This window comes from Diadema setosum, chromosome 2 (assembly GCF_964275005.1).
Source record: "Diadema setosum chromosome 2, eeDiaSeto1, whole genome shotgun sequence".
In the NCBI taxonomy this organism is placed as follows: Eukaryota; Metazoa; Echinodermata; class Echinoidea; order Diadematoida; family Diadematidae; genus Diadema; species Diadema setosum.
In genome coordinates, this window is record NC_092686.1 from 29,375,357 (window position 1) to 29,401,525 (window position 26,169).

General features: G+C 39.1%; 1 protein-coding gene across 2 annotated transcripts; it reads right to left on the reverse strand.

Annotated features, from left to right (window-relative positions):
• Nucleotides 1-520: 520 nt before the first annotated feature.
• On the reverse strand, nucleotides 521-22,959 carry LOC140246256 (uncharacterized). 2 transcript variants are annotated; one of them, XM_072325714.1, is made up of 18 exons: nucleotides 22,436-22,959; nucleotides 21,535-21,630; nucleotides 21,127-21,325; nucleotides 19,732-19,836; nucleotides 18,878-19,068; nucleotides 18,168-18,333; nucleotides 17,635-17,705; nucleotides 15,403-15,531; nucleotides 15,073-15,187; nucleotides 14,460-14,654; nucleotides 13,850-14,042; nucleotides 13,453-13,601; nucleotides 12,829-13,069; nucleotides 12,297-12,519; nucleotides 11,656-11,868; nucleotides 11,051-11,321; nucleotides 5,661-5,735; nucleotides 521-3,486 (listed from the first exon to the last, which is right to left on the reverse strand). In XM_072325714.1, exons 1-18 carry the CDS (start codon nucleotides 22,865-22,867, stop codon nucleotides 2,828-2,830), a joined length of 3,723 nt encoding a protein of 1,240 aa, XP_072181815.1. In that variant the 5' UTR covers nucleotides 22,868-22,959; the 3' UTR covers nucleotides 521-2,827. The 2 variants fall into 2 exon arrangements, with proteins under 2 accessions (XP_072181815.1, XP_072181816.1); XM_072325715.1 differs by lacking the exon at nucleotides 5,661-5,735.
• Nucleotides 22,960-26,169: the final 3,210 nt, after the last annotated feature.

Sequence of the window (26,169 nt, forward strand, 5' to 3'; positions counted from 1 at the left end):
ATAAAGGAGAGGTTCATATGGCCTACTGTTATCATTGAAATGAGCAACATATAATTTCCAGGTAGTTTAAAAGGGATATATTCCATTTCAGAACACAAAAAGGAGTATTTGCCAGTAGTTTCTTGAAAGAAAAGAAGAAAAAAAAAAAAACCTTGGCAACTGGCAGCAGAGGTTTTGTGGTCACAAATATTGTTGCTAGGAACATGTGCTAACTTCACCACATCAGTCAACATTCTGAAAACATTCTTTTAACAGGTGTTATGACTTATTTTGAATCATTGTGGCTTCAAGTTTTGTATAAAAGTGATGTACTCCATTTTCTAAAGTGACATAAGTACTCCATTTTCTAAAGTGAACTATGAAAAGATTGATCCGATTGCCTCCTACAGGGTACCTTCCTCTCTTTCTTTCTCTCCCTCTCTCTTTTTTCTTTTCTCTTGTCTTTCATCACTCATATACTTTAAAGGACTCAAGTTCTTAAAGGAGCTTTGAAAAACAGCAAACATGATATATTGTGCAACAGGATGGTAATGCAATCGCACACCACATATTTTTTATTACTTCCATGACAACATACAACAGCATTAAATGCATTTCACACAGTGAAAGGAGTTACATTGTTGTAATAGTTGCTGTTTTCCCCCCTCCTTTTTTTTTTTTTTTTTTTTTTTACAGAGCACACGCACGATGGGAGCAGCGAGTGAATACTAATAAGATTGGGTGTAGTTTATACCAGTGAGGCACTCTAACACAATTTCTTGAAGTCACTTAGAGAATTGGGAACCTCACAGTTGTACTGGCTGCCAATCACGGGACCAACCAAATTCAGCAGCCTATAATTGCTGATTTTAGGTGTTTTTTGCTGATCTCTCACTCTCTCTCTCCTTTTTTTTTTTTCTGTTCAGCCATTTCTTCACTTTTTCTTATGGTGCTTGTACCTGCAAGACAGTGATAAGGTCTTAAAATGAGTCTTTGGGTGCTCAAAGATGGAAAATTGAAAAGGACAGTCTCCGTGAGGTCAGAGTAAAGAAAAAAAAAAATATCACTTTCATCCACACCTATCACACACACACACACACACAAACACACACACACATACATGACTATTCTCCTGAGGATGATGATTTTGTCTCTTTGTCCTAAGCCACAGATATTTTGGCAAAATAATAGATAAAACAGTGATTTTTTTTTTTTTTTCACAACTGGGCACTTCTCGAGTGCTTGCAGGGATGACAGTCCTAAGGAATTTCCTGCAGACAATTTTTGTTCAGATCACACTTAAAAGCATCACTCAAGATAATTATACGAGTGTGTTTTGTCCACCGAGTACATGTATCTCAAAGGCATTAATTAAACTGTATATTAGTCCTTCTATCTCTCAAATGACAATGGTCAACATGCAACAGTGTACACAATGATGCATATACACTAAACCTGCAATCTCTCTGGTCAAAACAGGTGCCAAATCCCAGAGTGCATTCACAAACTTGTGACACCACAGAGGATCTTTCAGCCAGTGACTAATCTCTTCATTTGTGTGATAGTGCATTCAAACAGAAATACCCTTTAAAAACAAACATAAACTTTCAGTAATACTTTCACCCAATCAACACTTTGCTCAGTCAAATACACTTTACAAGATCTCACTTCGTTCACAATTTGTGTCTTTTTGAACCCTAAAAAACTCATCACATGATTAGCACTCTAGGTTTTAAATATTGCTTTCAAAACATTCAACATATTGGATAGATAATGTCCAGCATTATTTGATAAGTCACTATACAATTCAGGAGAACCTAGAGACATTTCCTGCAAAAGACAAAATCAGGAAAAGTCACAAAGGTTGGATTACTATTTAACAACTGTGGAAGACAAAGTCTGATGCATCGCTTGTATGGATTGCCCAAGGAAAGAGCTACTTTAGCGCTTGAACTTGGAACACCCCAGCTTGAAAACAACCACATGCTGCTTCTGTGTATATTCATTACACATCAGAACCGAACATAAATGTTATTTCATCTTATGAGACATTTGTTGTATGCCATGACTAAACAAGAAAAGAATAGTGACAAGTGCATGCAACTTACAGGTGATTTGCCCAGCTGTTGAAATGATACAGTTGTAGCTGCTCACAAAAAAAGCTGCAGCTCAAAAGAGACAGATGAAAACTACAATACAATAATTACATTCATTGCGTATTTGTGAAAGACAAAAGTGGGCATGACAGTCGCATTTTTTCACTCACAATACAAACTTACCGGTACGAACATAATAGACATGATAGTACAGTACATTTTCCAATTCGGGACTTAAGATCCTTTCAAATGATTATGCCTACAGACTAAGAGTTTACTACAAGGCGTCTTGCAATGCACAATTGAACACAGTTACATGTATGTTATTACTGGGGAGAATGATGACCTTACATATCAGGATAGATACGAAGACTAAATGAAGAACATTTGAAAAGTTGGAGCCATAGCACAAAGTAAATATAGCACACTTAAACAGCATAACCAAGGGGCATTGGTTTGTCTGCTATCAATAAAGAGACACTGGACATGCACAGTATTTCTCTCATGACATTTTTATTTCTTTATGTACACATACCCTGTCAGAAAATATAGTTCTAGGTGCTTGCAACATGGAGAAATACAGATGAAGATGTAAGCAAGGAGTATTGAAAGGGGAATAATGAAGGGTGTCAGACAAGTATGACAAGGATATGAAATCAAATTCATAAAAATTCAGTTTCTTCTATTTCAGTAGCGTATACGTCAAACATCAAGGGGTGAAAGTTGCAATGATAGGAAGCGTTGACCGCTGGCTACTTCCTAGAGTTGGTGACCACAGCACGCATCGGTCCCAGGCTGTACTGCTGCTTGCTGGCCTTGAGGTGGGCCTTGTTCTCCCTCCTCTGCCTGTTCACATTGGGACGGGTCCTGCCCTGGGAGAAGCCCACCCTGCTGGGCCTCAAGGCCCCCTGGAGGTCCTCTTGGTCACTGATGGTGATCAGCTGGCCGACGGCGTTGCTGATGAAGTTGATGGCGCGTGGGATGGGGTCGTTGAGATTGTCATCGCTGCCACCGTCGACCTTGGCGTCAACCTCGCAGGGCTGGTCGAATTGCAGCTGCTTCATGGACATTGCACTCGGTGGGCGGGGCATCCCTTCCGCGGCCATGGGAGCCTGTGACGACGTGCACTGAGGCCAGAGAGTAGCCGGCGTGTGCGGGGTCGTGGCAGTAGAGGGCGGGCGTGACCTCTTGGAAGAAGGAGGGCGTGGTACTGATACTGTAAGGCGGAGCATTGCAGAGGTCGGGCGGGGAGTCGGAGGACTCTCGTCCAGGGTGGGGTCAGGAACGACCAGGCTCCCTCGTTGGCAGTCACAGACTTGATCAGACACTTGGTTAGAGGTGTCAAGAACGTAGCCAGGCCCGTTACCACATAGTGCGCATGTGTGGCCCCATGATACCTCTAGAGAACTTCCTGTAGAGGTTAATCAGAGTCACAACACCAGAGGAGAGAGAGAAAAGCGGGAAGAAGAGAAAAGAAGGAAGATGAAAGAGTGAAGGGGTTCAGGGATACGAAAGATACAACCATCAGATGTAAGTTTTGATTATGTGAGAAAAGTTGACGTGATGCAGAAAGCACAAAATTCAGCAGTTACGTTTTGAGAGAGAAGTTAATGTTGCGAGACAGTCATGAAGTGTTGTTTAATGATGTAGAAATCACGATATGAAACAGACAGTTAGTTGTCATGATCGTTATGGGATTACATGTGGTTCATGAAAAGAGTTGAATGTTAGTTTTGGGAGAGAGAAAAATAATTGTAAACCGATGAGTCCCAGTTTTCATGCAGAGTGAAATGGACAAGAGATATTTGATAGCATGCATAATTTCCCCTTGCTGATAGAGTACCATAAGAATGAAGTGTGGGAGGTATAATTGTTAGTAACCTGTGCCCAACCCAGGTACATGAAGACTGAAAACTGCTGAAGGAATTTTGCTTTGCTTCCACATATATCTACTACAAAGCTTTTATGCCTTTATTCATAATTTATTGTCAGTGGAGATGAGGGATTCTTGGAAAAGATTCCCTAATTATCTACTGCTTGGTTCACATGACTATTTGAGGGGGTATCTTCAAGTAGAATAATATGATGCTCTCATAAGTAAGAATGTATACAATAGCAGAGTTCTTGCATAATTGTTTTTCAGCTTCCACGTATTTTTCACAAGAGGTAAATATATGGGCCTATATATTTTCTTTAAATCATTTTTTTTTTACTCAACAGAAAAGAAATCGAAACAAAAACCCTTTACATTCACACACATGACAAACCATGCATTGTGGTGATGTTTGGAATGAGAAGAAGTGGGACATTCGCTTAGTTGGTACAAGCAACAAGCCTTCTACATCTCTACCACAATGCAAATGCATATGTACATGTTCATTAATATATGCACTAGAGGAGTTGCATCTGGAAATTTTAATGAAAGATTGAAGTTGTAAGACTTTCTCCGTTGCAGTCCTCTAGAATATGATAAATGGATGTATACTACAATGCAACACTGCACATAACAAACAGGATATGATGGGGCATTCTCTGTTACATTTGCACACATGCAAAGCAAAGCTGTTCCAACAAAAAGTCATAAGCAGCCCCATGTTGTGGCCTCACCTACAATGTAACTAATTTCCTACCACATTCTGAAACCCCTGCAGGCCTTGTACAGTCACTAGGTTCCAGTAGGCAATGGGTTAGGAACCCTCACTCACTAAGCACAGCGAAGGCATAGAGATCAATTTGAGATGGCTTGTGAAGTATATTATGTCACTTCACTCAAATCCATGTGACAATAGAATATTTAGATAACTATAAACATTATCATCCTGGTTACTCAGGTGTTCAATTTTAATGTCTAATTTTTGTTTGCTATACAACCAATGTTAATATCTCCATCTTTTCTACAGTTTTGAACATCCCGACTACTAAAATTAAAAATATATCTATACACTTCAAGATTCTGTACCGGTAAATAAAGAGTAATGTATTTGTGTGCATAAGGGACTTGTTTCATCTTAGTTTGTCTCGTTTGTTTTCCCGTTTTAAAAACCAATGGGTCAGTCATTCAATTACCAATATCCATCTTTTGTATTTAACCAATATTCGCATCCAAACATCCCTTTGTACATTATAATCATGTTTCTTTCACATGACTGTGATAACAAAACATACACTTTTTTTTCTTTTTTTTTCTTTTTAATTCCTGGGGGTTCCCAAAAACCATAAGCTGACACAATAGGAGTTGAATGAAAAAGGTTTTTACGTGGTGAGATCTGCACTTTTCATTATAGGATCATGGAGGAGTGGAGTGATTTATTTCGTAGAGGCAATTTTTAGATACAGCATTGTACATGGGAGGGGTGTAGGAGGAGGGCCACTACTTAAAGTAACTTTGGATTAAATAGGAGCACCAGAGCACTGCCCACATAGCCTTTGGGCTGCACGGTCAGGACAGGCGTAGCGGAGAGCCACATTCCTGTGCTGTTTGCGCTTTGAGAGCAAGTGCCTAAAGGAGCGCAGGATTTGGCTATTGGACATTTCAAGCTGGGGATCCTGTGATGAGGAGCGGCATTGTGATGAAATGGTACGTACTACTCTGGCGAGAGATGCTATCTCGTGCTGAATGACGTCCAGTTGCTGCATTATCTTGCGGCTTTGCAGGCGATACTGTCGGTGGCAACCGTGGCGATGGTGGTGAGATGGCGATGGCAGCAGGTGATGCAGCAGATGCACGACAGATGAGCAGATGGTGATGATGATGATGACGATGATGATAATGATGATAATGGTGGAAGGCAAATGGGCGATCGCAGGGCCAGAAATGAGTCCGTTGGGGAGCCGATCCACAGGCAGGAGGGGGCGGAGCCAGGGGGTGGGTGTGGCCAGTGATGGTGCAGGACAAGTGGATGGAACACAGAACATGATGCAGGAAAAAGGGGGAAGGAAGGACAAGCGAGGGGGGGGGGAGGGGATGGAAGGGGTTGGTAAGGTGGCAGGTAATGGATGATGGCAGAGAGAAAGCGGAAAGTGTGTCACAAAACAAGAGAAGCAAACACAGAATGAAAACTCAGTTAGTTTTATATGCAAGCAGAGCACAAATAAAAGCATCTTCTGTTCAGTTAGCAAATTTGTTAGCATGATGGATAATACAATCATGATTTTAAAAAGTTGGCTGTAGCTGCAATACTTTTTGCCTTTTGAGGTAATTTATCATTTTGCATTACCTTTTACTGCAGAGTCACCAAAAGAAAACAATTTGGTCTCACAATAGAGAAAAGCAAGTATTTAAAGCAAGCATTTACACAATGGATAAAAAAACAAAAAATCAACTGCTCAAACCCATAACAGCAAAAAACTTTGCAAAGACAGTGAATCGTGGTATGAATACCAAAGTGCACAGTGTCTGATATAACTTGCAGAACTCATGAGTGTGCAGACATTGGCAAGTACAATGCAGAGTGTAGCGAAAAACAATTGCTGTAATGCCAGAGTGAGTGATCCAAACGTGGATGATGAATGCTCGTGAACTGTGAACAAATGGTGACTGAAAACGTGGGTACAAAATGTGGAAAGTGGTTGATTCCTAAGCCATTTCTGATTCCAGGGATCATAAAAACAAAACTTCTAGTCATTTTTTCTCTGTTTGTTTGTTTGTTTTTGTAGTATCATGCAGCAATGTGGGTGATGCCATGAGCATTAAGCACCATCCCCCAAACAGACTTTGCATACAATATAATGCCACAAAGCATGAGTAATAAACACCATTTTTCAGACAAACATAAATATATATTATATATGATGTGTCAACACATACCAGCATGCAAGACAGGAATACAGATGACAATAGCAAAGCATATGCAAATACCATAACCTCCACAAACTGATGAAGCATACATTTTGTAAGATCTTAGCAAGGAGATTCAATTCATTACAAATTGAAGCACATCCCTAACATTCTATTGTGGCAGCTGGAAGTTAGCGACGTAGACACCGTATAACTAATAAAAGCAAACGTCATTTTCAGCACAACGTAGAGGTTGAAGAATGAGTTGCAATTACATCATCACAACTTAGCTTTTTGCAGAAATGGCATAAGACTCTCTATCAATTTTGAACCTCAAAACACAGAAGGACAGACATGCGAAGTGAATACAACTGTTGCTTTCAGCATACAGGACGCAAAAATAATGAGAATGGTGAGATATCCGATTTCATAGGAATATAGTATTGTTATCCCTTTATTCCATACAAAACATACTGTGATGTGTTAACAGCAAATAAAAGGTACATAATGTATCTCAGTGAAGGCGAGACAGACTATAAGAAATCAATGATGCCAGATTCATACACAGGTAAAATACTTTACTCCACAACACGATTGATATAGTGTGAATGTATAGTAGTGCATGTCCAATGATAAATTTGGAAGTATGGAACTGCTTTGGACACTGAAGAATAGAAAAACAATGCAGTTGTAAACACTAAATACTGACAGTGTCAAATGAATTTCAAGAGATTCAGCTACAAGTATTACATGCTCTTGTATGTTTGGCACTCTACCTGATCTGACTGTTTCTGTTCAAACTTTTGTCCAAATTCTGTCCAGTTTTGATCATGGAATTTCAAGATAGCAATAAGCAAGGACAGCATAATTCCAATGAGATTATTCTTAAGTCAGGTTATAAAAAAAAAAAAATGCAAAGATTTGTTCTTGTAGGATTGAAAAGGCTCTTGAAGAAGGATAATTGATCAAACACTCCCTCCTTTCAATTTATTTCAAAATAAGATCATTTCTGTTCATGTATTGATTTGTTCCTTTTTGATAAGTTCCATTTTGGTGTTGTTTTTAATCTATACATGTAACTTGGCCAACTGGATGCTACTGCAGAACACTTCATCAGCTACCAACCCTCATTCAGCAAATCCTTTCCTCAAACAGACTTCAAGAGAAAGATGACTATGATTCCAAACGGAGAGCCCCCCGACAGGCAATAAGCAAGCATGCAGGTAACCAGCACGCCGTGTGTCTGAATAGCCGAAAATGTGCAAAGCATGGAAGATGTGGCTGACATTTCATTTCAGTCACAAGTGAAAAAAAATTAAAAAAACAATAAAAATACTACAGTGTGCAATTGCATGGGTGTGATATGTAGCATAGGTGTAGCTTGATGTGTTGTAGGTGCTTGTGACAAACGGTTGTGATACTGTGACTATCAGAATAAAGATGAGGATCGATAAGCTCATACGGGCTGAAAACTTTCAAACTTTTGGGACTCTCCCACCCCCTTAATACCCCAATTTGTAATCCCCATAGCAACGAAGTCCACACAACTAGGAGGTCAAATTTGTGAAACTGTATACTTGTCTGTGTGCTGATAAAGATAAATGAAAGATAATTGTGACTTTTTGATCAAACAGCACACAAAGACACACAAAGCAACTTTTGGTTACCTGCACAGTACTAACAGAGCCTGTTTGTGATTACATAATCACAGCCAAGATGGCGGAAATGAAGCAAGAATATTAAAAATAATAATAATGATTATTACAGAATCAATTCAACACAAACATGCTACTCAAGTATATCTTATTGAGATCAGCATGATCTACAATCAGAAGGTAATTTGACAATGTTAACAAACCTCACTCGCCATTTGGAGTACTTTTCCAAGTTTAACTGACAAACAGGACCTTTTTGCCTAACAGCAACACTAAAGGAGAGCATGAGGTTCTACATCAAAATGTCAGAATTCTGCAGCAAACATTCACAGATGTGTCTTGACATAAAAGCACAGTTTAAACTTCATCTTTCATTTCATTAGTACTTTCTGGTTTGCGTATAAAAGGCATTGCACGAATATTTCAACTCGAGGCTATATATGTATATGTTGTACACTTTACAATTCACATGTTTACTGTTTACTTCTTTAAACAGTAAATCCAGAAGTCCCATCCCTACCTGTTAGAACAGAACAGCTGCATATATCCAGGCAAGGAATTTCTACTTTTGCTAAATACATGAAATCGATGCAAAAAAACAACAACAGATGGAATGACTGCACATCTGCACGTGATTCCGTAACGAAAGTGACAAAAAGATAAGAGTTCCTTTGACAAGATATCAAGCCGTACCTGCTTGGCACATTCTTTAGTCTGAATATTGATGACTTAAGTGTATCTTTACCCCCATTTAAAAAAGAATAACAATAATAAAAAAAAAAAATAAAAAAATAAAATCACATGATATTTCATGTTACGGTCTTTCAACATATCCAATATCTCATAAATGAGCAATCTTTTTATCCAATGGAGGCATACAGTAAGGATTGCAACAACCGCATATTTCTTCACATCACAAGAATGTGGATGAAAGTGGATGAAAGCCAAACCAGAATTAGGTGCAGTCAGTAACAAAATAGCTCCATGCACGCAGTTGCAGCATGACATAAATGATAGTATGGGATTTTCTTCTTTTCGTTTCCTTATTTTTTTTGTGAAGGGCAAGAGGACACAAGAGCCATTATCATGTTGACTTGGCTTTTCTTTTTTTGTGTTCCTTTTTATTCATTCTCGTGTTTGGTAACCAGGGGAAATATACTCTTTAGCCTTGTATTTAATACAAAAAGATTTATGGACACGAAACATGACACCTACCACTGGTAGCAAATCACACTGAGATATAAGAGTACTCTGAGCAGATTGGCTCAAACAATATAACAATGTCCATTCAAATTTGTCTGGAGCCAGACTTGTATTTCTGCTCTGGTCATATACACCAGACAGACTACACTAACTACAGGCTTATCAAAAGCTGAGGATATATAAAGATGCTACTTGATAGTGCATCTACAAAGATCGTTATTGCACATTTTCAATTTTCTAAGTGCTGTATTGCTGCGCATTGTCAACAAGAAGGGACACAAGGTTTGAAGTATTCAAAGCGCTTTACAGAAGCATTCCTATAAGATCCAAGTGATCTAAGCCTCATTCACAAATACCAATATCAAAATGTTTGCTAGTCACTGCAATCAAACATAATGTAATAATTTTATGTCATATATTTTGATGTTTCTCGTGATTAATGAGATGAGTCTTTTGTTCAGACAAGCTATTAAATGACCACGTTAGACTGAATAAAAACAAATTAAGGGGACAAAAAGACAAAATATCATCAAGAAATGCAAAGCTTAAACCTTTCAGATCATCAGAGATAATTCCTGTCATTACAGACTTTTGAAAAGCTGTTCAGCCCTGAACCTACTGCCAGTGCACCAGTGCAAATGTGAACAACCAGACCAGAGGTCACCCCTGAGTAAATGTCTTGCAGCAAACTGACAATGAATGGCTGGCACTAATGCAGCATGGTCTAGCTGCCATAACATTGGAAGGCTCTATTTTTCCCTAGATTGAGCTGCTACACCACGAGTCCATGGAATCGGTTAAGGATCCCCCAAGAGAGGACAATTGTTCATGAATCCCTCTTTGGTGATGCAGCTTAAGTCTGGCCTTCAGGGCACCAGCCTTCACTTTCTTCACGAGGGCGCCCTCATCTTCATACATCTTGTGCTTGGGGGCAGTTGCGGAGTCCTCAATTGGATTGGGGACACGCCCACGGCGGGGGAATTCCCTCTTGGGGAAGCTGCGGTGAATGGGCGGGCCTTTAACCACCTTGAAGTGGTGCATGGTGTCACAGTTCTCACAGTTTGTGGGCTCTTCGCATTCTGCAGTCTTCTCTTCGGCACCATCTCCAGCACCACCTGCTGACCTAACCATGACCTGCGCTGGCTTCAGCTCCTCACGCCCCTCCCCAGTGGGCTTATACTGGAGGCTCGGCAGGCGGATGTGCTTGGTGATTGTTCCCTCCGATTTCGTCTTCTTCCGCCTGCCCTTGCCCCCCTTCATCTTGTTGGAGTGAAAGGCTTTAGTGCTGCCGGGGCTAAGGTTAATAGTACTAGTATCAAACACACGCAACCCATCAATACCTGCTAGTTTCTTCTTCATGTCGTCCATGCTCGTCGCCTTGGGTGTCACTCCCGCCTTCAGGCCCAGCTTCTCAATGGCCGCCATCTTGTCTGCCTTCCCCGGCGTCTTGCTGCGCTTCTGCATCCGGACTTCCGCCTTCTTGTCGTTCTCGTGGCGGGGACTGAGGACGTTGGACGTGCTCTTCTGCCGGTTGAGGCCAACGGGCTTCTGCAGACTGGAGCCGTCCACACACAGCGCTGCTCCAACGTAAGGAGGCACAGTGACATTTGGCTGTGAAGCACAAAAAAAAAAGACATTAAACAGGTTACAAGAGGTCACTTTTCACATTCTTCACGGCAACACACACAATTTCATCGAAAATGCTGCTAAGAAACACGTATAGATTGCATTTGAAAATGTAATGTTCTCTACAATAATTGCAGCAATGACAAACCATGAAGTTGCTCACTTGTAAAACATAATTGTGGATAAGACAGAAATCGTGGCCATCAAGATTTGTTGTGATTTTTGTTTAGTTTGTTTGTTTGTTAAAAGTATTTGGGTTTTGAATTGTAGCCAACTTAAGTACTGGTGCAACAGAGACTTGAGATGCAGCCGTACATACCCCTTTGTAGAGTATGCTGAATCTGCCGGTGTCGCAGTTCTTGTCGTGCTTGCGATCCAGGACAACCTTCATGGTGTCCTCGATGACATTGGCACAGAGTTGCTCGGTAACTGGGGAGGTGGCCCCCATGGCTGGGCTGGCGTTGATCTCCAGCATCCAGGGAATGAAGTCGTCTGTCAGCATGAAGTCAGCACCATACAACTCGAAGGAATTCTGCAGTAATAAAATGAGCACACAACCAGGCACAAGCATTACTATTCACTGAATTTTTCTGTTTTTGCCAAAACCAAACTTTGAATCTCTATCTATTTGAACTAAGACAAATACATTTTTTTCTGTAAAAGTGAAAATTTTCACGCGACTAATTTTTCGCGCTCGGCCCAGTAAGAAAAGTTTCATGTGTTTTTAATTCCACTGAATCAAGACATCAACTACTAGAAGATATGGTAAGCAAAATATTCACATGCTTTTATTTCCGCGCTAGTTTCTGGTTGTGCGAAATGCATGAAAATGTCAACATCACGAAAATTTTCACATTGACAGTAATGTGCCTAGACAATTGGGATTTATTTGTTCTGATCAATTGTTTCATAAAAAAAAACTAGATATATCGCTACGGCGACTGATATGGTTCTCAATACCTTTCTAGCTTCCATGACGTCCTGCGCACACAGCATGCTAGAGAGAATCGCCTTCTTCATGCCTGGAACGATGACATCTTCATACAGGCCCTCAAAGCCCCTGTCGTCGAGGTACTTGCGGAACGTGGAGCTGTCCCACATGTTGTCTTCTGGAAGGTTCTTGTCTCTCTTGGGGGAATTCTCGTAGAACTTTTGGATAGACTGGTTAGACAGGTGTATCGAACTAAAGAAGAAGAAGAAAAAGGACAGCAATGCATGGAAAAATATGAAAGACTAATTCATTAACATGACAATATCTTGGCTATGATGGAAATGTAAGGGGTAGACTAAATTGGTGAAGCACTGGTTTATCCTGGGGTTGACTGAATAAAATTCAGTTACAAACACACATGAAAAAGTCTATAGTTTCTCTATGCTGAAAATTATGAAATTCATCAGTTATTTCAAGGCACAAATTATAAGTATGTGAGAGTCTTGCCACCATATCAGGTGTACTCCCATCTTCATCGACAACGAAAATGCCTCCACTCACGAGTCAAAGCTGTCCAGCGAGAAGGGCTGGGTGCAGAACCGGAGGTAGCAGGCATCGTACCACCAGATGGTGAGCGGGTTCCAGTCGGTGACGAGGAACCACTGGCGTATGTCAAACTTGGTCTGGTAGATCAGCAGGGGCCGCTCGATGTACTTCTGGACGACCCACTTGCCTTCCTTTTTCACTAGTGGGTTCCCAATCAACTTCAGGATCTCGGCAAGTTTGTTCATGCACATGATACCTGGGTGTCAGGAGCAAGTGGGTATCCATAATTAATTTGAGAATTTCTACAACAGAAGAGTGTCATACTCTACTGTAAAGGGCTATACTTTTTGGTTAGTAAAAAATGCACATCAAAAGTCTATCATAGACACAAGATTATACATGAATATCAGTGTCCACTTTCTGGTTTTATTTTGGTAATTCCTAGTAACAGCAATGATAAACCAGTAAAGGATCAAATACAGAAATTAGAAAGATGACATCATATTGAATTTTAAAAGAAAATCATTGTTGATAAAGGCAACAATGATTTAATTAGATAATGCCTTCGGCACCACTACGTGGAGGAGGCATAAAAAAAAAATGTAATGCAGGAAATTGAAGGTAGAAAGTCTGCCTTACCTCTTCCTCTAGACTTGGCACCAGGCTTCACAATCCAGATGTTCTTGAAGCCTCCCATGTCAATCTGGGGACTAATTGCTCGCAGTCTGTTCAGGAGACTATCACAGTATGCGTAGTGAGTGGTAGTATCGTTGATCTTCCCTCCTTCACTGTTTTTGGAGAGAGCAGATATTAGAAACTAATTTAGACTTACAGTACTCAGATAATAAACCCTCCCATCCATAAAAGTAATTTTTGCAAAAACAAGAAACATCTGACATGACAAGGTCGTGAGAACAATTATCATATTGTTCCACACACACATACAATACACACAAGTACAGCTACACGACATGCAACCAGATTGCTGGAATGTCAATTCATCTGTTTTCACTGCAAATCAGACACAACGGCTTACCTGGTAAGACTGTAGTACTCTTGAATGAATTTGTCCCACTCGGCTTCTGTGAGCAAAGTTTTGGCTGATGGAGGTTCGTCTATGTCCTCGTGTTCCTTGCTCGTCAGGAAGTCCTCCACGATTTTGATCGCGACGTCGACAAAGGGTGTCCCAAGAACGACCGGGGGCTTCTTCTTGCCTCGCGGAGATTTTGCTACACACAGGATGAAAATAAACTCAAAATTACTCTCAGAAACAGGTGTATTCACATCCACTGAAACTTATTTTGGACTTACCCTGCAAACAAACCACAGCACACGAAAACATTATATACACCAAGATTTATAATGACATCAGTTTTACTGTCGTGATATTGACAAAATGCTATACACATTTTTGGTACCCAAATCTTGTAATCTGGCTGCAGATTAAAAATTTCCTTCTTACATGGGTTGCACATGATTCATATAATGACTAAAACACCAGAAAGTTTCATTGACTTTTGTTAAGTAGGCAATATCACCACTCAAAAGGTTTTACATGAGGAGGTACGAGCAGAACCTTTCGGTCGTGAAGACCAAAAAAAAAAAAAAAATGATCAGTTTTCAAAATACAATAAGACAATTCTCACCATTATTGCCATTTGCCTCATTGGCCTCCTTTTCTTGCTCCTTTTCCTTGTCCTTCTCCTCTTCCTCCTTCTCCTCTTCCTCCTTCTTCGTCTTGTCTTCTTCCGGTACATCCGACAGGTCAATGTCTAGATCGCCGTCCTGCTTTAGAACAATCCACTTCAGCACGCCTATCGCCGCCGACAACCTGTAGTCATCTGTGATGAGATGAAGGAAGTTGGACAATTCAGACTTATATTTGTGCACTCAGCAGAAACATTCTACAAAATGCTATTTGCAGATTGCCCTAATGATCTTCGATTACTTTTTCCATAGGCCTAGAGCTTGGTTATTCATACTATTAAACAGGGATAACCTGTGCAGAAACACACACTCACACGTACACACATACACACACAAACAAATTATTTTGTTGGTTCACTTGGTGCATGTACGTACACAGTATGTTAAATACAATTCCAAAAAGTTATTAATCATTTTAAAAGCATACTTTCTCCTTTTGGATAAAGAAAAGGCATAAAGTATAAGAATTTATTAGTTGGTAGCTCTGATTACATCAGCAGTTTTACATGTTAACGCTGCTATAAGAGTTGCCCTTCCAAAATTTCTACTCACCGACAAATGCATCCTTCTCTTCATCCACACAGATGCGGTAGCAGCGGGGAAAGAACACATCTGCATCCAGCTCATTGAACCAGTGGAGATTCTTCAAGTTGGTGCACAGCCCAACCTTTGCAGATTGAAGAAAACAGAGGCAATAGAGCTACCATTAGGGACATTTACCATTTACCATTAGGGACACAAGAAAATATGACAGTAACACAGGAGGAGAAGCAGTAATATCTGTGACAGATATCTTCAAACATATCAATATTCTCACACAGTTGCATATAACTAAGTCACAAGATTTTTCTTTTCTCTCTTATGAGTCACTCGTGTAATTACCTTGGTGGTGAATGTCCCATTCTTGCAGAAATGGTTGACGATGGTCTCCTTCCTCAAAAATCTGTAGTCCACAGATCCTTTCTTGACCGTCCAAATGAACGTTGGTGTGGAATTCCTGACAATTCTCGACTGAAAAAAAAAGAGTGAAAGAATGTAAGAAATGAAGCATGACCATACCGTGACAGGACATATTTCAGAAAAATTGTGTTTTTGACTTTGTTTATTTCATTCTATGACATTGTCATGCAACATGCACCTGAACATGGCAAGTAAACAAAGAAAGTGCTTTCCACCTTGTATTTCACATTAGCTGCTACAAAGACCCCATTAACAGTGCGAGGCTCGGCCGTGGCCGAGCCCGCCTTCATTTCAGTGTAAACACGCAAAAGGCAAAATGCGGGGCCAAAATTGGCCGCGCATTTGGCCACGCTCTGGAGGTGGTCTCGGCCACGGCCGAACCGCAGCCGAGCCCGGCCTTTTCTCAGTGTAAACGCAAACTGGGCCAAATGCGCGGCCAATTTTAGTCTGGCTTCCAAACCCTCTGCCCGTACTATTTCGCTATTCAGGATATCAACCCCCTCAACGTCGAAAACTAGTATAGCTTAAGGTGGTTTTGTCCTGCAAAGGATTTTTCCTTCGGCAAAAGCCTTTGCCCGAACGGCGACTTCGTCGCCACAGAATCCAGTTGGCAAAGGGTCTGAAAACCAGACTATACCAAATTGCGTTTGTTTACAAGCAGAGCGCCACTACAACAAAATATTGAAAGGTTTGAATTAAAAGCGCGGCCGAGCCCTGCAGTGTTAAACGGACAAAATTGCGGGGCTCGACCCCGCAATTGAGGCTGGGCTCGGCCGTGGCTCAGCCACGGCTTGGCCCAGCCCCGCACAGTAAACGGGGTCTAACAAATCATCATGGAATAGGGCAGGGTCTTGACTTAAACCACACCAAAGTGGTAACCATGACAACGTATGCCACGTATAATCCCAAGAATCCCTTGACGAAGCAGATGCATCAAATTAAAGTCAGGAAATTCTATGTATTCTTTGCTAACTAAACATTTGATTTGGTCTGATATCTTTAAAAAACATGGTATTTGATTGGACACTTCAATGTGAAGGTGCAATGTGGTATATTTGGCCATGGGGATTATTATCTCCAACTATCAAAACAAAATTACATGAAAAGACTTTCAATCCCATAAAGAAAAGGGGAAAAATGAGAGAGAAGTGTAAAATAAAAACCAAGCTTTAAAAAAAACAAAAACAAATAGAGAGAGAAAGAAAATCATTCGGACACCTGTCTTGAGCATGATTTGTAAGTCAATTTCACATGCTCAATGCCAAATTTCCAGCTTGCCTCACCCAACCAATCAATACTTTAATAATATCTTGACCTCACACAGGAATGACTTGCATTCAACCCCATTCAGGTACGTGTGTTATTGACTGTGGTGTACATCGAAGTGGCCTTGCTTTCCTCTCCTTCAAGCGTGTGTTTTGCTTTGTTTGGGTTTTGTGTTTTGTATGTTTCTCCCCCCCCCCCCCCCCCCCCCGCCCTCTGTGGCCTGTTGAGGAATGCTTTGAGAATGATATCTCAGGGCCTGCTCATGGCATTCCTTACATTTTTCAGTTCCTGAACACATGTATACACTCCTCAAATAGCATTCCTTTGCCTTGCAATTAAAGAAAGTTTCAGAACTGCGGGCGTGAAGCACAGTGAAATTAAATGCGGGGGTTGTTTAAGTTGATGTTTACATTTTTGTTTGCAAGATATGTTAGGTACACAAAGAGTTAAACCAAGGATGACAAAGTGTTATATCCCCTTTTCCTCTTTTCAAATAAAACAAACAAACTGGTGAAGAACAAGTTATCAAAAGTTGCTACAGTACCATCTAACATGTTAATCATTGAGCCTTTCGAAACAGCCACCTTTTTCATACAAGTACGACAGCTTCTCCATAATGACTTTCATGTAATTGTCTTCAACATAAACGACCACCCCCTCAAAAAGGAAAAGGAAAAAAAGTAACTTCTATTGTCTCAGAAGATGTTTAACAATATATCACTAAGGATGGAGGTTGAACTCGGAAATCGCAAATATATTTCCTAAAAAAATTAAACCTGATTGACAAGGGGGAAGTGTTACACAGGTGATACCACAATGAAGCAATGCAGTTTAAGGGAGATGTAAAGATAGTTTCATGAATGTCACAACAGGAATTATGTAACTTACCATGATGCCATAGAGGCCATCGGTGTCGTCAAACATTGAGTCGTCATTGTCATCATCACAAGTGTTGTCGTCTGTGGGAAAGAATACGTGGGAAGCCTTGAGTTGCTAAAATACTTGAATACGATGATACATGTGGAATAAATCTAAGTTACTAAGAAGCAGAAGGATGTATAAATCTACTGAAACTAAGGCCATTATGCACCTAAGGTCAAATACTGAGTAGATGGAAATGTACGCTTCATTGACACATACTTTATGGCTGGCTGTAACTGAATTTGTAGATTGTTGCCATGAGCACAAGAGGGGATTAACATACATGAGATGGGAATGCAAACTGTGCAGCACATAAATCGTAAAACTACCTTGGCTCTGAAGGCAACAAAACTTAGACCATTTAACATGAATTGATGGACGTTCCCTATATGACTGACTGCTCTTTTGATTCAGTTACCATTACAAAAGTAAAAAGGTGAAGATACGTGAAGCATGAAGAAGAGAAATTAGAAAATGAAGCTGGAAGGTGAACGGCTTACCATCGATATCATCGTCATCATCTGAGTCCGAGTCATCCTCGCCGTTATTCTTCTTCTTGAACTTGTGCGGATTCATGAGACGGTACTGCTTCTCCACCCACGCCCGCCGTCGCAAGCTTGCCCTGACCACAGGGTACGGTCCCTGGATGGTGAAGATCTTTCTCATCTACGAGGGGCAACAAGGAAAAGCGATGATAGGAACTGTTAATAACATCCCTTAATAAATGATGAACGTTGATTTGCTGTCGAATTATCAGTGGAACTACACAGCCACTGCCATAAACTAAAGGATGACAAACAAGTACTCTTCTAAAATACAGCATTGTTATCAAAGTTCCCTCAACAAAGAAGTGGTATCCAGTTAAATGTACATGGAAATAATGCAAATGTCACTGAATATAATCCTTATGGTCAAGCTGTAATATACATCAAGCTCAACAAGTTAAATGTCCCAATCTCTTGTGCTGACAAAAACGACTTCCCTTGAACTATTTTTCCATACAGCTTGACCACCATTTTAGTATCTCTGTCACAAGTGTAGAAATATTAACAATACCATTATCAAGATAGTTTTCTCAACTAGATCATAAAAGAAAACGCAATTATCAATTCAACAGGAATAACTTTGCATTTCTCAATATGGAAGCAAGCCCTGTTTTTTGTTTTGTTCTTTGTTTTTGTTTTGTTTTGTTTTTTTTCCTTGAATTTACCTTCATAGCTTTTTCTGCTGTGAGTTTAGCCATTCTGAGCCGGTCACCATTGGGATTCCTTGAGGTGGGATTCCGTGCCTTGCTCCTTGGAGAGAGTTCTGGGGAAGCGTTGGTCTTACTCCGGTGATGTTGAGGAGGTGGAGCGATTGGACTGGCACCTTCTGTATCATCCTCTGACTGGCTGGTCCGACCTGTCAATCAATTAACAATCACACCCACTGTGATAGCACTAGCTGCAACCCTCTAGTAGTCATTTCCGTTCACAGAAATTTAGGTGGCCATTTCATTATAAATTGATAGCACTCTTTGTTTTTTTCTATGGTAATGTTCAGTGCTCCATATAAAAAAAAAAAAAAAAAAAATATATATATATCTATATATTTTGTCTTTTCCAATTTGAGCCTGGCATGATGAGGCATAGTCTTTTAGGACATAACACTTCTGCCTTTATCATACAATTTCAGAGAGTGATGCAATCTATGAGCTAACCTGCTGTGGTCATCAAATAAGTGGAATACACACGAAAGCTGGTGCAGGAGTACATATATAGATTATAAATGTCGCTAACCTTGAGTAGGCTGCAATACTGCAACAATAATAATAATGATAATAATAATAATAATAATAATAATAATAATAATAATAATAATAATGATAATGATAATGATAATGATAATAATAATAACAATAATAATAATAATAATAATAATTATAATAAAAATAATGTATATAGGTTCAGAAGAACAAAGAAAACCCAAATGGTTGATTGGGCTATTCAGAGATGGAGTACATAAAGGTATGGAGGAAGTGACGAGGATTGGGGAGCTTAAGAAGGGTTTGTAAAATAAACATACCTTCTGCTGGATAAGTGACTCCACGTTTGTGTGAGGAACCTTTGGCCTTCATCACTGTCTTTTGTCTCCTTAGTGACATGCTGGTAGTGGGCTGTGCGTACATACCTGAAAATGAAAATATCACCAGGTTATCAATTGATTAATCAACACATTACGGATGAAATCTTGTGCCCTCACATACATTGTATGAACACATCTGTACAATAAGATACTTATCAAATCTGCCAGGAACAGAACTAATAAGATTGTCTGGTGTATTTATAATTTACTTGTAAAAAAGGTAACCTTCATTCTACGATATGCATGTACAGTGCATTGTATGCTAATTTAGTGGGTCACTTTTGACATTTGGCATTGTGTCTTGAATTTTCCTGCATTTTCAGTCTGTTGGAATTCAAGTCTAATTTAGACAAACTAAATATACAGAACCATCTGCTTGGCAACTTGACAAAAAAGTAAATATCTTGTATGTGACAACTCAAATACTCAATGACAGAGTAATACCAATATTTGCTTTTTACACCAACCTAATATATTGCCACTTGTGTGCCAAATCATAAAGTGAGAAGAGGTACAGTAGACTCCCGTTATAACGAAGTCCTCAGGACCGGCAGTTTTTTTTCCGTTATATCGGAATTTCGTTATAACCGAACAAATAAACAATATAAATACATAGAGTGGATGACATTGCAGCCCAAATTTTTACTTCGTTATAACCGGAATTTCGTTATGACCGTGTTCGTTATAACGGGAGTGCACTGTACAAAGTCCAGTAGAGCATAGAGCAAGAAAAATACAGCTCATCTAAAAAGCAATGGAGATGCTTGATACAACATTACATCACTTGCTTCTTGGAACTTCTGATGCACATATCCAAACCAACTAGTGAAAGATTCACTTTCCAACAGCACTGGGGAATCATTAAAGAATATAATGAAAGCTGTTCACTCCGGTTCAAAATCTCTATATTTACAAAAACCCCATCACAAGGTATTGTTTTGAATTCCCCAGTCTACCATTTCTGCCATTAGTCATTCAGAACAACCTTTTGAGACAGTTATTTCTATCAAATTTATAATTCAGTTTAACCAGAACTAAAATGAGGCTCTACAATGTTATGTACATTAATTTCAAGTTGTGACGCATGGCAACCCATCACTTCAGTCAAAGCGAAAAGACTACACCCCGTCACCATACTTCACTAATGAGATGCAAACTAAAGATAAACAGGAAATTTTCCAATTTGAAATTAACACACACAAAAAAAAAACATAAAATAAAATCTGAAAAAAAAAAACAAAATCTTGAAAGTTATTCCAGCCACAGGATTACAACTACAAAGTTAATTCATACAGCATAATTAGGACAGAAACATGTATGTTAACTGTGACTTACTGTCTTGCAGTTTGTTGAAACTGACAGATGTCTGCATCTGACCGCTGCCACGCCCGGGTTTGACTGGACTGAGGAGAGTGGGAGTGGAGCCCGCGATGAGTCTCTTTGCAGCTGCATCCCCGTTCACATTCTCCTTGCTGTCAATCAGATTCGGTGTGGAAGATGGAGTACTCCATGCTACCTGAGAGTTTTCTTCGTTCTGCAAGAATGATATAAAACAGACAGGGCTCAATAACTAACGATTCACATTAATTCCTCTACTATATACCCACACAAAAGATGACCTTGTTTGCATACACATGTACATACATGAATAGTGTCATACACTGTCTGATCTCTCTGACACAATATGAGCTGATATTGATTAGGCTAATAGTTGTTGCAGACTACAAGGCATGAGTTACTTACTTCTTTTTCTTTGATGCTTAATCGTCTGGCTTTGGCTATACTTGGTATGACTGGGGAGAGGCGTCCTCTCAAAGGCAGTTTGGTGCTTTGTTCCAGCTGAAAGAGAAATATATAATAAATTGAATAACAATGATATGGGAACAAGTTCTGATGAGGCATAAGTAACATTCATTCCTCAAACTCCCACATGCTAACCTGCAGAAACTACTGTGAGTAAACTCTTTAAAGATATTAAGGGATTACAGTTTACAGAATTAATGATTGATTTTTGTCATGACACCTACAATGTAGTTTAGCCTGGTAAACTTTTAAAAAGGCACTTTATCACTAGAATGAATCATACGTATGTAGATTCCAGGTTCATTCATATATGTCTCTTTCAAATCATTTTCACACAAAACTCAAGTATTGTAATAATATAATAATATTAAACAATAAGGTCTTAATTTTATCCAGGGTAGCCTCTTCAGTGTTGCCACTGCTCTACCAGAAACAATAAGAGAAGGAAATTGTTCTGACTGCCAACAAATGACAGCTTAAAATCTTCAATTACAACATCTTGAAGTCCATCACTCCATGAATCCCATGATGGGCAGGTACATAGCCTAGACTCTTTTTTTTTTTTCTTCTTCTTCTTCTTCTTCTTTTTTTAACCTCGATACACTTGTACACATTGTAAATACTGCAAGTACACTACAAGTTTATACTGCTAAAAAGGGTCAGTCTGTCTTGAGGTTGTAACAGACTCTAACTCCTATTCGAGTAGACCACCTACAGTACTTAACGGTTAATGTTAGTGTTAGATCTACCAAATTGTCACAGCAATGACAATGTAAATTATTCGCATGCATTTTGACTGGATCGGAGTGAGTCTAGACAAAACACAGACATGTGTATTTACCTTTTGTCGCTGTTTCTGCAAATGCAGCTCTTGACGAGCCATAAACGTTGTTCCTAAATTCTCGGCGATCTTCAGGCTTGCTGTGCTCATCTGAGGTTTGAAGGTAAAATCGCCAGGGAGAGATTTATCTTCTGCAGCTGCATGATGATGAGGACTCGTGGCAGTCGTGCTGGAAAGAACAACGCGAGCATGGCCTCTGTGCACAATCCCACTCTTTAGCTGCGTCCGACGTTCATGGGCCAACTTTAAACTTGTGGCATTGAGCTTAGGTGTGAAGGTAAGTTCTTGCTCAAATTTGTTGAACGAAGGGAAACGATGGTTCGGAATCCCAGAACCACTGACGCTACTAGAAACGCCAGGTGTGGGACTAGGATCGTGCCTCGACGCCCCCGGTTGATCAATCCTCGTACTCACCGGTTCAAATTGTAACATTATACACCATTGTTGGCCTTTCAGCGTCTTTCCGAAGTGATAATCAGTCAGGGCAACATTTTTTCCGGTATGTGAAGAGGTGTGTTGATAAAGATTTATGCTACATTTTTACTGATTAACATGCTTTCTCGCCGCTATGCGTAGTTGCCACTCTCGATGTCACACGAGCTCTTGTTGTTGCAGATATGATACGTGCCTTATTTGGTCACCATGGACGCGATTACTATTGATTGGTTGTATGTGGTGCTACTGTGAAGTCAGCGCTGATTGGTCAAGTACATTCCTTCTGTCCATTAAGAACCAATCAAATCTTGTGTCACATAAAAACCCATTGGGGCGTGCAAAACCCCCAACCCTGTTGATATCACAACAACGGAGTTGATACTGCAGCTGGTACGTAGCTACTGACTGGGCTTCAGTAAACTGAAACTTTAATAGACATTCTTTTATACTTGAGCTCTGCATGTGGCATGGTTTCTGGATAGAGAAATAATCGATGAGTAGCGTGAATTTGATCACGCTGCTTGTTGAAAGAAGAAAGCTCAAATAATCCCTCAACAGTTAACAGAGGTCAAATGTTATACCAGGGAGGTGGCACCTCTCTGGTTGTACCTCCCATCGATCAGAAAAGCATAATATATTGTACCAATTTTATACTATAGGCAACAATTAAGAGAATTGTGTTTCGGAAACGCATATAGAAGGCTTCCACTAAACTGGAAAAAGTGCAGGAATATAACTGTAAACAAACCCTACAATCCAAATGTGGTACATAATAATCCACTGGTAAAACGCTTTTGAACATGTAGGTTTATGGAAAATGCGCTACATGAATGTATTATTCCTGTTATTATTATTAGTAGTAGTAGTAGTAGCAGCAGCAGTAGTAGTATTATCATTATTATTATTACTATTATAATTATTACTACTACTACTAAATAAAAACTTCATGAAAATACGATATGTTCTTAATTTTCTGTACCTTCCCCATCTCTGATAAGATCCTCCAGATTATCTTTGTTCACATTCCAGGTTCGGACATCATTCTCTTTAACACTTTATTGCTTACAACAGCAGCATCACAATCCCATGTTCTTTATCATGCAAATTTTTAACAAAATAAAGAGCAGTGAATAGTAAGGCACATATTATTGTGTCCATCAATATTGTTCAGGTCAAGTTTTGGACCTAAAGGAGGATGATGTCACAGCTAGATTATCATTAAAGATAATCTTGATTATTTTTTAAAGAAAAAAGAACACGATATCAAAAAGATGTCAAAAATATGATGAATTACTTCATGAAATATTTAGCTATTTGCTTATGCAGACTAAAAGCCATTAACAGACTAGTCAACGCATTTGGATTGCATGTTTTTTTTTTTATTTGGATTGCACAATCTTTTGAAAGATTTAGAAAATTATGCCGTCAGTTGAGTTATACGTTTTAAACAAATACCTATTATGATACATGGTTATTCATTGATTGTTCTAACAATCTTTTTAAAACTGTTAATATTGTTTTTAATAATTTTTCTTTTTGGTTCCACTAACCCCTTTTATGGTATTTTTAAACACACTTTTTATTATTGGTGTGGTGGTTACAGCAATTACACAGGTTTGTTTGTTTGTTGTTTTTTTTATTCGATTTGATTTGATTTGATTTATTTCTGCTTAATTCCGTTACATCAGATATGATTATGTACATGTCATTTATGACAAACAGTATATCGACACATAGTTTTTAGTACAATTATACAAGACAAATACAAACAGATTATGGAACTTAAACAGAACGGTCTCCAAAATAAGCCGAGGCTTGACGGTATGGAGACTATATATGCTTACCTACTCTGGATAGAATAGGGAATAGAGAAAGAGAGAAATAGGGAAGGGTACAGGGGGAAGAGGGAAAGTTACAGAGTGTATGTGTACCACTCCAACTACTTTACAATAATAGTAATGATGATAAATACAATATGATGATGATATTAAAGTTTACACGTTCAGTTGCCTTTGCCGGAGTAATGACCGAATATACACTATGAAAATAATAATAAATTTTTTTTTTATAATACACTTTGTCTATGCCGAATTCAGTATACATTTTATGTCAGTCTCCATGGTCTATAATATCTTTTTAAGCGTGTATTGTTTTGTGTATATGTGTTATAGTTGTATGTAATTTTTTCAACGAAGTCTATTGTAATCCAGTGTTTTATCATATATATGTACAGAGGGCTCCCCTGGAAAGCAGTTGAGAAACTGAGGGGACTACCCTGTTTAAACATGCATGATAGAATGAATAAATAAATAAATAAACGGACAAATAAATAAATATTTCAATTCTTTATGCAACTTTCTTTGAAGACTTGGGATGTATTAAAACAACTTACTTTAAAATAGCCTGTGTATTCGTTCAGGAAATAATGTAAATTTCTTAACCCAGTGAAACCTAAATCGGGGATCTTTTTTTAATGTTTATGCTTTTATTTTTCACTGTAGTATAGACCTATAATAGGGGCGGATCCAGGAATTCCGCAAAGGGGAGGCAACTTTACAATATTAAAAGGGGCACACGTGCCATCTTTTTTTTTTCTTGTTTTTTTTTTCGTTTGTTTTAACCACAAAAATAAATAAATAAATAAATAGATAGGGGGCGCACCCAGTGCACCCCCTCGGGATCACCCATTATAGGCCTATAGACAATGCTTGGCCTCTATCGAGGATGGACTCGTTTGTGTAGTGGTTGGTGAAAAAAAAAAGTTTTCATGGTAAAGGCAAATAAAAAAAAAAATGGTGGCCAATCTTTTTACTTGGACCACTAAAATCGTCAAACTTCAGTTTTTGACAGCCCGATACTAATATCTGGTGCATGGCTCGAAAAAAAAAAATAATAAAGAAAACACACGAAAATGAAATTATTCATTTCAACATTAAGACATGTCTTTTGTTAGTCATATCAATATCACAGAAACAATAAGTTATGCTGAGTCGAGGGGAAGGTGCATTCCAATGTCTTTTGTTAAACATAGCAGTACTTCAGCAATGATTAACAGATGAAGTCACAACGGGAATATTGGTTTGGAAGGATTTTTTTGTGGGCGTATCCAAATGATCTGAAGAAAAATAGAAGAAAAATTGGTTTAAAATGTATGTTTCTAGATATTCGTTTCACCGCAAAAGTGATGCTGAGGGTATCATAAATCGGTTACAGCTCGTTATTCCGAAGGTTCGTTATTCCGAAGGCTCTTTAATCCGAAGATTCGTCATTCCGAAGGTTCATTGTTCCAAATTTCATTT